The sequence below is a fragment of the Octodon degus genome, unplaced genomic scaffold, assembly GCF_000260255.1.
Source record: "Octodon degus isolate 3935 unplaced genomic scaffold, OctDeg1.0 scaffold00116, whole genome shotgun sequence".
In the NCBI taxonomy this organism is placed as follows: domain Eukaryota; kingdom Metazoa; phylum Chordata; class Mammalia; order Rodentia; family Octodontidae; genus Octodon; species Octodon degus.
In genome coordinates this window covers 4,414,323-4,431,729 of record NW_004524692.1, presented here as the reverse complement: position 1 = coordinate 4,431,729, position 17,407 = coordinate 4,414,323, and the positions used below count along the sequence as shown (strand labels likewise).

The window sequence follows — 17,407 nt, the reverse complement described above, 5'->3', positions numbered from 1 at the left end:
CAGACCCCGGCTGACACTGTAGAGGTTGAATGATCTGGGCTGCAAGAGCCAGGCTATTGTTTTTAGTGTTAGTATGCGTGGGGATGTGTGACAAGTCACAGTGGATAAACTATTGCAGGAAATGGGATGCAAACATTTTCTCTGTGGGGATATGGGTTCAAAGGGAGTGTGGGAGCGTTAACATTCAGGTCCTGCTGCGAGAGCCAGGGTCAGGACAGCCTGTCAGCAGCCGAAGTCACTTAGGTCTGATCCTTCTGTGTGGAAGCCCTGCCCTGCCTGCCCCCTGCTTGCCAATTGGCCCTGTAAATAGAAGTCAGGAAACACCCCACACCCCCCTGCATCCTGCTGCAGGGGCTATGCCAGCCAAACCCTTTATAGCACTTTGCTCTGGAGCTCGGAGCCTCAGAGCCCCCACCTTACCTCTTTCTCCTATCCCCTCCACTGGGTGATAATAGTTTTTACTGCAAAACAAAACGAAAAATGGGTGGAAGCGGAAGAAGGCTGAGACTGCTTTTGTCCACTCTTCAAGAATCACTGCCACTTAAATCAGAGGCCACAGCTGTGCCACCCTGGCCCATCTCTTTGTGGGTGCATGCCTTGAGCACACCTGTGAAAGGTTCTCCAGACCATTCTTTTTTATCTTTTACGATCTAGGCTCTGCCTAGGGATGTCTGCTTAGTAGCAGGCTGGCGGGGCCCATGAAGATAAGCTCCTTTTGCCCCTGTAAGGCTGTAAGTAGCTGTTAATAAATTTTAAAATGCCTGGAGAGAGAGAGTAGAGATAGGCTTCAGTGTTATGTTTCAGGGGAAGAAGTCTCCGTTCCAGACCACAAGCTACAGACCAGGCTTCAGTATTACTATATCAGAGGGCCCATTGAGAAGGATGTAGTCACCCCAGTGGAGTTCTTCAACCCCAGCTTTGTTTTGGAATTGATATAAATGCAAGTGCCACCCTCTCTTATAGCCGTGCTTGGATCTCTTTCAGACCAGCAAGTCCAAGCTAAAGGAAGTAAGTGAATGAGTGCAGCTTTCCATTTGCTTCCTTGTTGCATCAGGGTGTTCATGGAAATAGAAAATAGGATGAGGTGGTGTGTGTGTGTGTGTGTGTGTGTGTGTGTGTGTACACATGTGTACACGTGTAATGGAAGGTAAGGATATATTTGTAGGCTTGTGAGAAGTGACTGGAGAGAAAAGAGAGGGGATCTTGGGCATGATTGAATCAATAATTGATTTGTATCCTTTTCCTAACATGCATTTAGTTGAGGAGACGTGGTTCAGTTGGCTACATTTTCTAATTAAGCATTAGAAATAGATCCAAACCAGGGAAAGAAGAACAGTTCTGTGAGATCCACAGAACTGAAGGAGCAGCTGTCAGGAATCCAGTGTGGCGGAGCCTCCTTAGCTTATGAAATCCTAGAGCTGGCTTCCTGAAGTCTGAGACCTTTGAGACCATCAGACTTTTGGGTGTCTAGGGCAGTAGAAGGTCTGTTTCCTTGAGCCCTGCCACCTACAGGGAGTTAAGGATGGAACCAGAAGCCAATGGACTAATGAATGAACTGTGGTTGGAGGAGGTTTGTGTGGGCGTGGTTAGGGAGTAGGTAGGGAAGATAGTTTCTAAAAGGTCTTGAAAAGGGTAAAAAGAAAGGAAATAGAGGCAAGATGAAAGAAATGGAAAGACTTGCTATGTATGATGTTAAGCTAGGGCTTGTTCAAGATCTTGTCCCCGGTTTCTGCCTGCCTCAACCCTACACTTTCCCTGACTCAAGCTCTCCCTGAAGTATGCATTCGTGTACGGCACCCTCCCCAGTGTGACCCGAATGTGTACACATGGTGTGTGGAGATGACAGAACAAGGACAGATCTAAGGGCTTGGAAGGATCACCAGCCACCGACCCCCCTCAGGGCCAACTGGACAGGAAAGGGACTGTTACAGACCTGATTTCCCAGCGACAACACTCTGTCCTCTTCCCTCCTTGCTTCTTGCTCTGCTAACTCAACCCTGCCTTCCTCTTTTTTGTCCTTCTACTCTACCCTACATGGAGAACACATGGACACCAGGGGCTCTTCCCTTATTGGTGCCTGCCCCAACCTGCTTCGGGTGCCAACAGACTTGGTCATCCCAGGTCTCAAACAGTTGCAGAGCCAGAAAAGAATTTCTCTGCATGGGATGGACTGCATATGGAGACTGAAAATTGTATTCCTTATATCCCTGCTATAGTAGCGCTATCGGTAAAACCTCTCCCTAGCTCACTTCTCTCAACTGATTTCGTTCAGGAATTGTATTGCTTTATTTACTCCTTGCTTGACTGCTTCCTCCTACCCTCTCACCCTCTAGCCCTCTATTTCCCCAAACTGTTGTGTCATTAACTCTGTTGGATCAACTCTCTGGGACAAGATTCTGTTAATGTAAGTGCACTTACTCCCTGGATGTTGTCACTAGTCTGGTGGCTTTTGCTAAATAAACCTTTCTTATTTCTAAAAGCTTTCCCATTGTCTTTTCTTGCTGCTTCTATTTCACCTGCTCTTTCTGTGCCTTTCACTTCCCACCCCTTCCCAAACCAGGAGGGATCAGCTCTGTGACATGGCTCCCAAAGGTGTGGCACTAAGGACGGATTCACATATTTCCTGCAGGAGTGTAGTAGGCTGCAGAGAGACAGCCTTAGGGGCTCAGACTATTAGTCAGATTTTAGAACTAGTTTTAGCTAGGAATAATTTTGTTTCCCTAGGGGGCATTTGATGCTTACTGGAGACATTTTTATTCATCACAGCTAGGGTAGGTATGTTCCTAACACATAGTGGGTGGGAATCAGAGATGCTACTACACATGGCATGTGCAAGACAGCCCCCATCCCAGAAGTATCAAGCCCCAAGTGGCTGTAGAGCTAATATAAGAAAGTGCATCCGATTTGTGCAGTCTTTTCAGGCTCTATGGCTTTTCAAACTCCAAGTCATGTTAGAATACATGGACAGTAGCAACACATGTTTGAGCGCTTGAGGAAGTACTGCATCTTAGTTTCTAGTATAACTAAGATCGAGACTATACATTTGCACAGACTCCCAGCTGAATGTGAGGTTAGTTGGAGCCTGAGTGGGCCCATTCTGAAAATGTCCATACAGGAAGCAGAACATGCTGCATAGGAAGCGATAGGGGTCTGAGCCCAGCTCCTCTTTCTGTGAGCAACAAAAGAACCACAAATGACTTTAACAGCACAATGAGGAGCCCCAAAGTAGGGCTCCCAGAGGTTACTGTATGTCCACAGGGGTGAGGCTGGCTCCTCTGCCCACACACTTGCCCATCTGTCCAGGAGACAGACATGGAGGGATGCTGGTGTCAGGTCCCTGAAAAGAGATGCCCCTCTGTGGTGGGAGCAGCTGCATAGTCATCAGGGGCAAGAAACAAGAGGTAAAAAAGGCCTAAAAATATGACCAGCATGTGTTTGGCCTTTCTCCTTTTTCTTTTTGAAATACATAATGACTGAATAAATATTACCCATCTCACCCATCTATCTGGGTCAGATTGGCAGTGACGGTTCCACAGAAATAAGAGTAGGGGTCAGGGCTGTGCCCTGGGCACGTTAGATGGTAACAAGGAGCCCTGTCTTACACTTTTACCTGCCAGGCTTGACATAGCTCAAAACAGCCGTGAAGAAATGTCCCCTAAGTGAAACCTGATTCTCCTCTACTTCAGCAGAAGATGCTCATCCTAAGTGAGCCACTGCAGTGTGTGTGTGTTGGAAACAGGTCTGCCCTCTGCATCCCTTTCTTACCTTTTGCTTAGGGGCCCGCTGTGCTCCCCAGCCCACCTGTTAGAGATCTAACACCTGGGAAGCCATTCAGAGTGCAGCCAGTCTGCCTGCCACCTGGAGGGCAGGGGTGGAGCAGTTCCTGCACAGGCCGAGCAGAAGGCCAGATCCTGGAGCAATGGCTTTCACTTCTCTGGCTGTTTCAGCATCATTTGGAAGGCTGGTCAGGACACCAAAGGCTAGGCTCCCATACCGAAGCACCTCACTCAGGAAGTCTGAGTGGGGCCTGAGAATTTCATTTCTAACAAAATTCTATCTTTTTTTGGGGGGGGGCAGAAACAGAGATTATACTCAGGCCCTTGAGCTTGCCAGGCAAGCGCTTATTCTACTGAGCTGTCTCCCTGGCTCCTCTAACAAAATTCTAGGGGTCAGGGCTGGTGAGACAGCTCAGTGGACTAAGTGCCTGCTTAGGCAAGTGCAGGGACCAGGGTTCAATCCCCAGCACCACACGCCATGCTGGCCCCGCCCCTGAGTACACTGAGCTGGCCACTGAGACCTGGCATAGTGGGTTGCACACCTGTAATCCCAGCACTGGGGAGGCTGAAAACAGGAAGATCACTATGAGTCCAAGCTGCGTAGTGAGAGCCTGTACCAAGTACATTGAAAAAAAAAATCCAAGGGTCATTGATACTGCTTATATGGGTACCTTACTCTGAGAACCTCTGTCTGAGAAGATATTCTCAAACTTCAGGCATTGTCTTTCAGAGAGAGAGACACAGAGAGAGAGAGAGAGAGAGAGAGAGAGAGAGAGAGAGAGAGAGAGACAGAGACAGGCCTGGTATTGCTAAGCAACTGCTAGATGAAAGGGATAAGGACTAAATGGGTTCTGGGAAGAATGGCAGATGGTGCAAGGTGACCAGAAGGCTGTGACTAACTGATTTATTGGCATCTCTCTGGAGACATCAATAGGCTTCATCCCCTGTTCACCTGAGGGGACTACTGGAAGACCTGGAAGCGGCCTAAGGAGAGCCTATCCCCGGGCCAGGATTTCTGTTCCTTGCCCCAGAGGGCTTTGAGCTTGCGGTAGTATACCCTGCAGCTGAAACCCTCCTTGAACCCCCACCTAATGTGACCTTTAAGGGAGTGCAGGGTGGGGTACATGCGGCAGCAGGCTGCACATTTGTAGCCATTCTGCTGGGCTGGGTACCACTTGGAGGCCATTAGGATGTCCTGGGATGTGACGTAATCCACAGCGTCCAACCCATGCCTGTTTTTTCTGGTGGCTTCCAGAGGGCATGTGTTCTCTGCGGAGGAAGAGGAAGAGCAGATACTCTCAGCCATGTCTTCAAGAAGGCTGCTGTCCCCTCTGCACTCATCCTGTTCTGCCTCTGGGAGGCTGCAGGCTTCCAGGTGGCTCTCTTTGTCCAGGAACACGAAGTAGCTGTATGGGGAGAACCAGGGCCGATAGATGATGCAGTTCCGCCTCAGCTGCTTCCCACTGGGGGTGTCCCCTGAGGTACAGTCTGCAAAGTAAAGGACCAGGTCTGAGCCTGAGCCACAGCAGAGGGCGGGGAACAGCAGGAGCAGTGAACTGCAGTGGCTGGAGGTCATCAGGAGAAGGAGAAAGACAAGAGTGTGGGCAGCAAAGCATGACCTCAGGGGCCCCCTCCCCATCAGGGCAGTGACAAAGGGCAAATAGAAGACAGGCTGGGGGGGTGCAGCCTGAGACATTGGTTCTTGCTTTCTCTTTCTGTTGGTACAAATAGCTGTTGGTTTGCCACACAGGAGAGGTCCTCCTCAGTGACTAAGCCTTGGTAGGTGTTGGGTGCTTCCCTCCGTGGAGATGCCTTGTCCCCTGACTTCCCTAAGGATAGACTCAGCCCTTTGGCCTAGTGGACAGCCAGATCTCAGACTCCAACTGTCCCTCTTTTTATCACTGATGGCTGTGACCTCTTTTCCAGCCTCCCTGCCTATCTTGATCCTTCAGACAGAAACTGCTTCTCCTTATCGGCTAGAGGAACAGGAGAGGACAGACAGGAGGCCTCCACAGTGCTCTTCAGGGGAAGGATCAGACAGGAGGCTGTTGGGAAAACAGCAGTGCATGGAAAGGGAGCAGCCTGCAGACCCCTGCCCTCAGGACTGTCCTCGGCTTCCCACATGTCCCCATCAGGGTCAGAGAAGGCCTCACCTGGGAAGGGCACTCTGCTATGCACCCCATGCCGGAGAGTGCTCCTTTGGTACTGGGGTGGCAGGGACAGAGCTGGGTTGGCAGCCTCCTTGGGTACTGTTGTCTTTGCAATGTCTGGGTTACAGAAGAAACACCCTGGTGAGCGGAGCAAGATTGGGAATCCCCTCCTTAGGGCTCTCCAAGACGCACCCAAAGGCTCACCCTCTGTATGTCAAGGCATCTCAAAACCGAAACAAAACAGCCTCTGGAACCCAGCCAAGCAGAGCTACTCAGGATGACATCTTGGGGGATTGCAAGTGGAACAGTTTTATTCAGACCTTAGAAAAACCCTCTGGAAGGGGGGCTCTGGAATGTGGCCCAGAGGACACCTCTCTGCCTGGCCCATGCCTCAGCTGATCCTTCTGCAGCTCAGCACGAGTGTGACTTCTCCCTGCTTGCAGGCTTCTGCACACCTTGGTACCCAGGAGAAGCCTGGTTCTCTAGCATCTCATACCCATGGCCAGCGAGGGCTCATGTAGGCCTTTGCTGTGCCCTGCAGTATGTGCATACAAAGCAGACCTGCAATCCCAGAGCACTCACTGGGATCCATTGAGGAGGCAGATTTATAACTAGCCTGTTCAGTCCAAAGGATGTTCAGGAGAACCACGTCACAGAACAATGCTTCGCAAATTCTAAGGTGCAAGGAATCACAGACACAGCTTCTGACTTGGTGGGTCTGGGTTGGAGGCCTGAGACTTGGCATTTCTAATGGGCTTCCAGGAGATGCTGATGTTACAGGTCTCTTAATGGGCCAGATTTTGAGTAGCGCATACTTAGGGTCCAACTTTATTCCATGACGTTCTCATCAGTTACCCTGCTTTTAGCTACTCACTTTGGTTTTAGTCTAAATCTTTTCTAGCTCAGCAAAACAAAGCTAAAAGGAGTACCTACTCTACATAGAAGGACCACTACCTTGACATCTTGTGCTGACTCCAGGGAGAAGAAATTTGACAACAAATAATTTTCCCTATTCTTTCCTTGCCAGAAATGATTTAACAGCAAGAATTACTTACCAGGAAAGCGGCATTTGGAAAATTTATTTTCTCCCCATGTATAATTTGGCTTTCTCACTAAATCGTGGTCCTGTAACATGATCTCATAGAGTCCTCAGGTGAAAGCTTCAGAAACCCCACGCTCTTTGTGGTCCTAGTGACACCAGAATTTACCTGGCAAGCTGGTGGCACATGAGGACAAAATATCAGGAAAAGTGCTCCGGGCAGAGGGAGAGATTCGAGGTCCAGAGATGCTAAGGAATGAGAAGTTCTCCATATTCTGGCATCCGCAAAGGTCTGGAGATCCCACACCTACTCCCAAGAGGTGGGCCAGGTTGCCTAGGTGATGAGCATTCTGAGCGTAGTTGACATCACAAGGTCCCCTGATTCCACTTACCTGCTAGGTTACCCCTGTAAAAGATGGAGTCTGTTCCCAGCAAGATTTTTTTTTTTTTTTTTTGATGCCATTCCTCAGTGGCTTGCCCTAGCAGGGTGACACTTCTCCGAAAGAAGGAAGAATACAGTAGAAATAGGATATCAATGCTATTTGTCCCCTTTTTCCTTTGTCATTGTCCTTTTCTGTATTGACCTCACCATGTTCCCCTCGCACTGGGAGCCTCTGTTTTCTCTGAATGAGCATCTTGCTTTGTTTTTCTTTATCTGCCTAACTTCTGGCAGCAAATGTCTTTATGGTTTTGTTTTAGTTTTGGGGTTTTGGTTTGGAAGATGAAGATAGATATAGCTATTTTAATATTGTATTTGGAAATACCATCAAATATATAAAATTTACAAAAATTACTAGTACCACAAAAAAAGTAGTCACAAAAGTTAAATGAGCATCAAGAACACCCATGTTCCCCATGTTAGATTTTTGTCTTGTTCCTGTTTTACCCCATGTGCTCCATCCGTGTCCTTCTCCCACTGTCTTGTGTATATGCTTGATATTTTTCCTGAGCTATTCACAGGTAAGGTGCACACATTAGATCCTTTTATACTCAAAAATTCAATGCGTACTTCCTGAGAATAGGGACCACATGTTTTCAGTGGCTGGTGCTCCTTTCTGTTAGTGACTGAAACGCCAGTGGATATCATTTTCTTCTTTGGGTTGAGGATGAGAGCTGCCTCTTGTCTCAGCTTTGGGCTGTCATATAACCTACACTAGTGGTGTGTGGCATATAAACGAAAGATGACTGTGACACTTCATGGTTAGCTGAAGGTGGCCCATTGTGCATCATCAGAACCTGCCAACTAGATACACAACAGGGCTTCAGATCTAAATGGTGATCTGTTTATGGAGTCCACTAGCAGCAATGGCAGCAGCTCCTTCCATAGCTGGGTGGAGCATGTCTGAGTGGATTGTGTCAAATTCTAGATGGGAGAGCCTAGGGTTGCCGTCCCATATGTATTTATGCTCAATACTAAAATATTTGAAAGACAGTGGTAGAACATGGTTTGCCGGGCTTTCATGGCATAGTTTGGGTAGTAGAAACTTATTGAAGTGTAAATCGAAGTCATATGCTTCGACAACATTGAGGGCATTGGCAGTCTTATAGGGCCATTGTGGTATAGAGCAAGTTTGTGGGTTTGGGAGTCAGGCTGTGTGACTTCTAGCCCCTTGTAGCCATCAGTTGCTTGTGTGATGGTGGCCGAACTCTCTGCCACTGACTTTTCCATTTTCTTGACCTGGAGTAGATGAATATGTTCTTGGCTAAGATCTAGTGATTTCCATATGGAGAATAACATACATGTAAAACAATACACGCAGGACCCAGAGGACTTAGAATTTCTTTTTGCCTTTATGCCTCCCACTGCTAACTGGGAATCTGAGACATAGTTGATGAAAAGGGGACTGAGGATATTGGAGAAATCTGGGGAGGCTGAATCTCTCAGATCCTATTTGGAAAGTTAAAATACAACCCTCTTCTGGTTAGTTACTGAAGGGTTTCCAAGAACGTGGTCATCCAGTTTTGTTGTGCTCCTGGTTTCAGGGACTCTATCTGGTATGTTCTATATCCTTTCTTGTTATGTTGTTGCTGGTGGCCAGGCAGGAGGTGACCCTCTCAGAATGACTGGCCTCTACATAAAACGTGTCTTTCTCTTGTTTCCCACCTGCTTTCCGAGCCCCTTTCTCGGACAGGTAAGATACCCTTTTTCTTGTGATGACTTGTGTTCCCAGGTTTCCCCCTCTGCTTGGGGATGTGCATGTTGGGGAGGGGTGCTGCTGGGAGGGGATCCAGTCACCTCTCTGTTCTCCATTGTCACTTTCTGAATCTCGAGCTTCTATCTCAGGCAGATGGGGCAGAGTGTGGGGGTCATTGGAGTCATCAGCCAGAAAGGGGCTCACTGTACATCCTTTGGTGTGGGATAAGAGGACCCTGGCTAGAGGCCCAGACTAGAGGGGAGGACAAGTCTCATGGCCTGACCTCAAGAGCCCCAGTGAGTGCTTCTACAGAGGGGTCTTTGAGTGGTCCTTTTATAGATGGAACAGACTTAGAAACAGTTTCTCTACAGTGTCAACCTATGATACATACAATTTTTAAGAATTAATATAAAGGTCAAATTTAATTCAACTAACACTAAAAATGCCTACAATTGTGCAAAACCAAAACCAGGCATTATAGATGTTAAAAAATTAAATTCAAAACTGCACAGGATTCTACAGCATGTCAAGGAGCTTGCTGTTTTATTATAGAGACAAGATGCATTTACTAGAAAGACTTAGCCAACCATAAAGAGAGTACATGATAGGCTATCTTTACATTACTTAAGAATTCACTACATTTTATGGGCTATATTAGAAGAGTAGAACAGCAAGTACAGGATCTTCAAAATGATCCATAATCCAAAAGTCATTTGTTATATAGTGTTTTAAAAATAACAATAATAATTGAAGTTCTGGTGTTTTGCACTTTTAAAAATGAGGATTGGCTCTGAATATTCACCTGAAGTGGTGGAAGACGTTTCCTTCCTTTGAAGCGCTTGGTGTGATTCTTTAGGCACCTATACATTTTCTGGCTTAGGGGACAACAGTTAGACTATTTCATTTCCACATAGTCTTTGCTAGCTTACAGAGTACATAAGTAAGAAAATGAGAAGGATGCGAGACCCAACAGGCAAATTGTGCCAAAGCGGACGACATGGCAAGATACACTCTTAGCAAAATAACTAAGAGTTGATGGCCCTGCTGGTTTGAGGATGGGCTGAGAACTCCTGCTTGAATTTTAGGCCTAATCTGTACCGAAGGAAGTTGTAGTCCAAGGTCCCTGGAATGCACCATCCACAGTGGTACTTTTGCCTGCCATGTAGGTTGGGGCCATTACAGAGAGTGAGATCTCTGTCCTTCTTTCCATGACTTTCTCCTTGTCACCAAAACCCCCTTAGAACCTGGCTTATTCTAGGTAGTTGGCCCAGAGAAGATATTTCTGATGAAAACACAAGAAAGAGATGTGTACTATCTGGCCTAAGACTCAGCACTAGAGAGTGAGGGAAACACTTCATGTCCAAACCAGACAGAAGCAAGAGTCCACCGCAACCTCCATTTCTTTTAGGATAGGAGAGGAGCCTAGGAACCCTCTGCAGCCCCTCCTTCCCTCAGACTGACACTATATCAGGGGTAATTGGTGTGAACAATTCTGGCCCAGCACCAAGGTCCCAGAAAGGATCAAGTTGTCTTGCTTACTCTGAGTTTCCAGCTAGAAGTGAATCCCTACATGCCAGTGCATGGGCAGTATGGCCCAGAGCCTGGAGCCCCAGCCTTTTCAGCAGCAAGTCTTGGAGTTTCCATCTTGCCCTCTATAATTCCCATCTGCAAAATGGGTTTTGGCAATTCAGAATGTTTGTTGAGTATCTACCATGTCCTATACCCAGGCTAGGTGTTAAAGACATAAAGAGGGATGATCCAAGGACTCAGAGAATAACCCTGTGGGTCTATTCCCAGCCGTTGGAGCTAACAGTTCAAGGCAAGGAGAGCTGCCCAAGAGAGGGACCATCTACAAAGCATATTCAGGTAGCTGTTCCCATGATCCAATCCAGGGACAGAGTAGTGAACAGAGTGTGAACTCTGGGCTAGGAGACCTGAGTTCTGTTCCTAGCCCCACCAGTAATTAGTACTGTGCTCTCAGCCCTAACAGTTTGTTACTGTGAGCCACCCTGAGCCCCCTTCCTCATGTATAAACAGATATCCTACCATGCACCATTGAGTGATCTAGGATTTGTCAGGATCATTGTGCTTCACTGGCTCACAGTACTGGGCCACTTGGGGTGAGCTGGTGGCCTGTCTTCATGTAAGCTGAGGCATTCTCTCTCCACCCAGAAAACTAAGGAATCAGTAGCCTGATCTCCAAAGAGAAAAACTGCTACACATCTGGTGGCTGTCAGCAGGGTGCTTCTACCTCCAGGACTCAGGCCTGCCATCCTCCCAAGGCTCTCTTAGTGCCTAAATGAGGGAGCTCAGCGTGTGCTGATGGTGTTGTAATCATACCCCATCTCATGGCTTCATCCTCATTTTTGTTTTACTTCATCCTGGTGACTCCAAGAGAAAGGGGTCAAGAACGAGTCAGGGCAGCCAATGTAGAGGAGTAAGTTCACCTTTGGATGACTAGTGTCAGTCACTGATTAACGTGGGTGAGGCAGAACTGGAATTTCTGCTCTCCTGTCTCATCAAGAAGGCACTGGAGAGTTCAAGAGCCTTTCTGCTGGCTGCTCCTGAAGTATATCCAAATGATTAGTGAGTTACAAGTTTAGAGTGCGATGTACAACTGGGAAACAGAGTAAGAAGGTCCCAGGCCCTGTTTCCCTTGCTCATCCCTTTCTTTTTCTCACCTTTGTTCATAGTTGACCACAGCATGTTTGAGAATTTGAACACAGCCCTCACTCCAAAGCTGCAGTCGAGCCGCTCCTTCCCACACTTATCCAGGCCTGCAGCCCCCAGCTCCACCACCCTGAGCTCTGCAGAACCTGGTGGGCCAGGACTGAGGGTGGGCAGCAGCCAGCACCTCAAGAACCTGGGCAAAGCCATGGGGGCCAAAGTCAATGACCTCCTGCGGAGAAAGGAGCCCTTAAGCCTGGGCAATGTGGGCGTGATGGAGATCAACAAGACTGCAGGAGCACAGCTGCCTGGGGGCGCTGACGTGGCATTGGGAGCCAACTTAGAGGAGGAAAGGTGAGTCACCATCCACCTGCCCAGTATTGCACTTGAGGAAGAGGTACATGGGCAGACTGCAGTGTGCTGAGGGAAAGGGACGTGGAATGGTCGAGGGAAGGAAAGCCAAAGGACTGGACCATGTTCACGGGGTCAGCTTTGGCTTCCATTACCTTAGGAACATGTCCTAGGCAGTTGGCTACATGCTTTATTTAGTGCATTATCAACCAGGGAGGTAGATTCTACTTTCATTTTGCAGGTGACTTAAGTACAGAACTGTAAAATGAGTGGCCTGAGATCACAGAATGAGAATCAAACCCAACTGTTGCCTAAAATCTCCCTTGATGGTGTCTGATGCCCAGCCACACGTGAGAGTCATTGCCCTAGATGAGAACCCTGGGGAAGGGGGAGAACCCTGCTGTGGCTGCCCTCTCATTCTTCCACCGCCCACCAACAGGCCCTTCATCTTCAACACGTAGGCCTGTGAGATGCTGATGCAGTCGTGGGCCTCCGTGTAGGTTCTGATATGGTGCCATTCTCTGGTGATCTTTAGCCTGTCTCCTGCAGGCAGCCCTTTGAACTGCTCTGAGCATGGAGTTGGGATGGAAGCTAATTGTTGTGCAGAAGTTGCTAAGAACTCTTGTACTCTAAAATCAGAATACATAAGGGGTGAGACATTCGCTGGGTGGGTGAGTTGAAGGTGCAGCGCTGGAGTTAAAGAAGTAAGAATGCAGCATGGACTGGTGTCCAGCCATCCATAAAGCGTGTGTTTATTGTCACCAACCTCCTAGGTCACCATCAGAAGCCTTCCCTCGGCTGGATCCTCCACCTCCTATAACCAAGAAGCGAACTCCTCGGGCCCTGAAGACTACCCAGGACATGCTAATCTCTTCGCAGCCTGTCCTCAGCAGTCTGGAGTGTGGGACTGAGCTCTCACCTGGGCAGCCTCAGGACTGTCCTCCCACTGCCCAGCCTGTCTCAGCAGATGCTTCACCACCAGAACGGAGAAATAGGGGCGAGGCCCTGGCCAATGGCGAGGTGTCCCTGTCCATACCTGACCTCATCCACAAGGACAGCCAGGATGAGTCCAAGCTAAAGGCGACTGACCACAGGAGAGCCTCATCCCCTGGCCTCATAGAGAGGAATGGCCTCAAACTCAGCTTGAGCCCCATCAGCCTGGCTGAGTCCTGGGAAGACGACAGTCCCTGTCCTCGGGCACGGACCTCCAGCCTTGACAATGAGGGCCCTCACCCAGACCTGCTGTCCTTCGAATAGACCCTCTTCTCCTCCCTGCCAAACACCCCTACTGCTCCTGCTTTCTCCTTCACTCTGCGCACAGGTCCTTGCCCCAGCTCTACCCTTTGTCTTCCTTGTGTGAGACTCAGCAGGGAGCCAACTCTCCACACACATGGCTAGAAGTCCACAGTCATCCCAGCTGAAGAATCTATCTGAAGAATGGCCAAAGGACTTGGGTGCCATCCCTGGTCCATTTTCCATAAACTCCCTGGGTGCCAGCTGCAGCCTTTGGGTCCTGCAGCTCCTAGCTTCCCAATGAATGGCAGGGCCACCAGCCCAGGATAGTGGAGCTCATGAAAATCCTTTGCCCACCTCCTGTCTGCTGTCTGCTCTTGTCTCTCCTATTTCCTGTTTTCTTCTCTCTCTGTGATGGCTCATAGCCCTACCCCCACCCCCATGTGCCTCATGGAGAATGAAGCTGGGTGAGGAATGATGGTTTGGCTTGATGATGGGCCTGGCCTAGAAAGCCTTGCACACTTGACTGCAGCCCAACCATGGCTCCTCTGCCCTCAAGACAGTGTGGGGCTCTGGTTGCCATCTTTCCTGTGCCCCTGGGGTGGGGCCAGATGAGGTACTTCCCAGGCCTGAGACCTTGCAGTATTCCCCCTTGATTGAACCCTGTTACCTCAGGTTATCAAAAGTTTTCACCAGTCAGTCAGATGTTAGACCATAGAATGAAGTCTTCCCCTGTCTTGAAGAAGCACTTGGAGAAAGGCTGTGTCTGAGCACAGCTCCATGCACAGAAGGACAATCAGGCTGCCTTTGCTGTATGCAAAGACAGGGCTAGGCAAGCCCCCGGCAGAAATAGCAGAGGATGTTCTAGTTTTGTTTTGAGAGGAGAGCCTTTCCTCTCAGAGGGAGTGGGCCTGTGAGAACCAAACGTGGAGATGGTAGAGAGAGAAGTGAGGCCAGGACATAGAAGAACGTCACTGGGGATGGGAGCAGCTTTTCAGGGTCACCCCCAGCCCAGAATGAGGCTATGCAGGGTCTGGGAAAGTGCAAGAGCCGGGTGAAGCATGTGAGAGGTTGGGATGTGGTGAGAACCAGTGGAAATGGCTTTGAATTCAGTGGCAGGTGCCCTGGGGCTTATGCTGAAGTTGCTGAGTGTCCCACAGTGCTTGCCGCTCCTGGAGGGGACACTGGCCTGGCCTGTGCCTCCCTTATCCTGATGCCCATGGTTGTCCTGTGTGTCTACTTTCAGTACTTGGTTGAAAAGGGACCAACAGGGATCATCCAACCTTCCTTAGCTGGTTCCTGCCTTCCTGGGTTAACCTTTGTATTCCTATCTCCACCAGGGGGCATATCATGTTGTCTTCCTGTGGCCAGGAGATGCTGAAGGGAACCCAGCCAAGCGGGCCTTTGCAGGAAGAGGAGACCCTCTCTTTTCTTGAACAAAGGGGCCAGTGCTCAGGAGAAGGCTGGGAGAGGCACAGCCGCCCACGTCAGGCTCTTCCAGCCATCGTCCTCCTATGATTCCCGTGACCTCCCCATCTGTTTATTGTGTAGCTTCCCACCCCTGCACTCCTGGACACCTGGGATTCACTTCCCAATTCATCACTGAGCGTCTGCTTCTGTTCCCACTACCTCTGCCACACAGAACATCCATGCCAACTCCTGCAGAACTGGAAGCCTCAGCGGGATCCCTGGGATGTGGGTACCTTCCTGCATCTTGCTTCTGCAGTTGTGTGACTTTAGCTCCACCCTCCTACCCCCTACTCTTCTACCCTGTCTTCCATTGCCCCAGAAAGTAGGGCTTTACCACAGACTCCCTGCAAAGTCCAGTCCCCTCCCTATTCTCAAGGGTCTATGCAGCCAGGTCCCTGCAGGCCCTGGTGGAGTGAACAGGGTTGAGAGTGCATGGGTACATTCTCTCCTACTCCAAGAACATCCTAAGGATGTGATATCTTGCCCTGAGGTTGGAGAGAAGCCTCAGGACTAGCATTTAGTGTTCTGTGAGATTTCTTGGATCCGTTTGGGGCTTTACCCAAAACACATGGACCTGAGGATGTGTGGACCAAGACACTAAAATGCATCAGGGAGCAAGCTTGGTTTCACCTGATGTCTGTACAGAATGCTTGGTTCCCCTTATGGGAAACTCTACAGTGCCTGCCCTGGGCTGATCCTCCCCAGAGACCAGATGCCATGGTAGCCAGAGGATTCTGGTGCTGGTTCCAGCTCATCTAAATGCTAATCTCCATTAGTGCTGACCCTCTGGCCCAGAGCAGCCAAAGGGTCTCACCTGGATGTCCCAGGATCATTTCCAGCATCACCTAGAGTTCTTCAGACTCATGTCTGGATTAAAGTATCTCAAGCCCCTGGGTCAACCTCTAGCTGCCTACAGCTTGGCCATCCACCTCCTATGGAGGTGACACTGCTGCCTTAGGAGGTCGTCTGACACCGAGGCTGATCTTAGAGATGCAGCACATGTTGCCTGGTGCTAGGGAATACGCTGTTCAGGATAGAGTGGAAGCAACTTCCACAAATCCTGATGAGCACCTCGGCTCAGAACAGTTCTTCCATCCAAAGGGCCACGAGGTGCTGTGTCTGATTTTCCTGTGGTTGCTACATGGTCACCCCACCCCATGTACTCCTCATAGCAAGGTCACCTTCTCCAGAGAGCTTGACCTTTGAGTGCCCCAGTCCACAGGAAGGCAAGGCAATGAGGAATGAAGAGCCTGTCATCTGTGTCCACAAAAGGAAGCTGAGGCCACGGAGTCTTTTGCGTCCTCATTACTCACCAGGCTTACCATAAGCGCTTATTCATCTAGCTCTGCTCTGCCAGATCCCAAGGTGAGCTTCCAGAACCCGGCAGAGGATGGTTGCCCCCACCCCTGCGTAGAGAGGAACATGGAGTGCTCTCGTGTGTGATAGGAAGAAACGTGTTTGCAACCCACACCAGCTTTTAAAGAACAAATTTAGTCCCAGGTTGGAAGAGGAAGACATTAACAGATTTATTCTGAGTATTTTTTAGAGAGTTCATATTTATATTTTTAGAGATTTTTCTGGTAGAAGGAAATTGCACAATAAAATGATTTGGTTTGGTTTGCCGGCTTTGGTTTTTCCCTTCCTGACTGATGGGGAGAAGTGGTTTCCTCAATGGAGAGCATTGGCATTTGGCTTTGGGAGCCTGGAGGAGTGAGAAGTAGGGAAGTGGAAAGGTGAGGCAGATGAGCCTCGCTGACAGACCTCCAACCCGAGACCTTTGTCAGGGACATGCAGTTTCTCAGAATCTACCATCATTGTTCTCCTGATTGGCTGATTTGGTGAGGCCACATCTTTGGCCGGCTGAGGGTTATCAGCAGTATGTACACTGACAAGATCCTTCCTTTAGGCCCCTGGTTCTCAGTGTAAGTCCACAGCCTGGTTGCACCAAGAAAGACATGAGCTGTGTGTATTCACTTGTGCACTTTCTTTCCAAGAGGGACCAGAACTCAGCTCAGCATCAGTAAACAACAAAATACCCAGAGTTGTAGACTGAGTCACTGCTGAGAAATTGCTCCCAGGGCCACCCGACCTGAGATGGCCTTGACATTTGCTTGTTGAGGGAAAGTGGCTTGGACAAGAGCTGGCGTGATGCTCTCTGCCCCCTTGTCATACCTTAGGCCATCAGACCCCGGGACCAGAGAGCATGCACACCAGAGAATGGGCCAGACTTTTAATGTCCTTATAAGGAAGGAAATGGAGGAGAAAGGAAAAGGGACTTTTTGTCTGTCTTTCACTGAAGCTGTACATGTTTCCGAAGGAGGGAAGATGAGGCCTTTGTGCCCGCCCTCTCATTTGCTTCCATACCTATGTCAGGGGTAGATCCTGCTGCTGAGCACTCAGGGACCTCCTGGCTCCAGGGCAGGAGTGAGTCTGGTGTGAGACCAGGTCTGCACACTGCTCTGCATCAGTTCCACCCCTACACGTGGTTTCTCAGAGAAGAGGAAGTATGAGAAGCGAATGAATGACTGGGCCTCCAAGTGTGCTTGGCATTCCCACACTGGGGCATGGCGTACTGTTCTGGGAAGC

The 17,407-nt window shown here is 49.3% G+C and overlaps 2 protein-coding genes across 4 annotated transcripts; one reads left to right on the top strand and one right to left on the bottom strand.

Moving 5' to 3' along the window:
* The first annotated feature begins 19 nt into the window (after window positions 1-19).
* Window positions 20-16,589, top strand: CUNH1orf226 (chromosome unknown C1orf226 homolog). Its single transcript, XM_023699803.1, has 3 exons — window positions 20-67; window positions 11,794-12,121; window positions 12,892-16,589. The coding sequence occupies exons 2-3, from the start codon at window positions 11,805-11,807 to the stop codon at window positions 13,373-13,375; spliced, it is 801 nt and encodes a 266-aa protein (XP_023555571.1). The 5' UTR covers window positions 20-67; window positions 11,794-11,804; the 3' UTR covers window positions 13,376-16,589.
* On the bottom strand, window positions 4,678-7,294 carry Spata46 (spermatogenesis associated 46). 3 transcript variants are annotated; one of them, XM_004639966.2, is made up of 3 exons: window positions 7,135-7,294; window positions 5,930-6,043; window positions 4,678-5,264 (listed from the first exon to the last, which is right to left on the bottom strand). In XM_004639966.2, exons 1-3 carry the CDS (start codon window positions 7,235-7,237, stop codon window positions 4,738-4,740), a joined length of 744 nt encoding a protein of 247 aa, XP_004640023.1. In that variant the 5' UTR covers window positions 7,238-7,294; the 3' UTR covers window positions 4,678-4,737. The 3 variants fall into 3 exon arrangements, with proteins under 3 accessions (XP_004640023.1, XP_023555572.1, XP_023555573.1); XM_023699804.1 differs by having other exon boundaries at window positions 6,982-7,217; XM_023699805.1 differs by lacking the exon at window positions 5,930-6,043.
* Window positions 16,590-17,407: the final 818 nt, after the last annotated feature.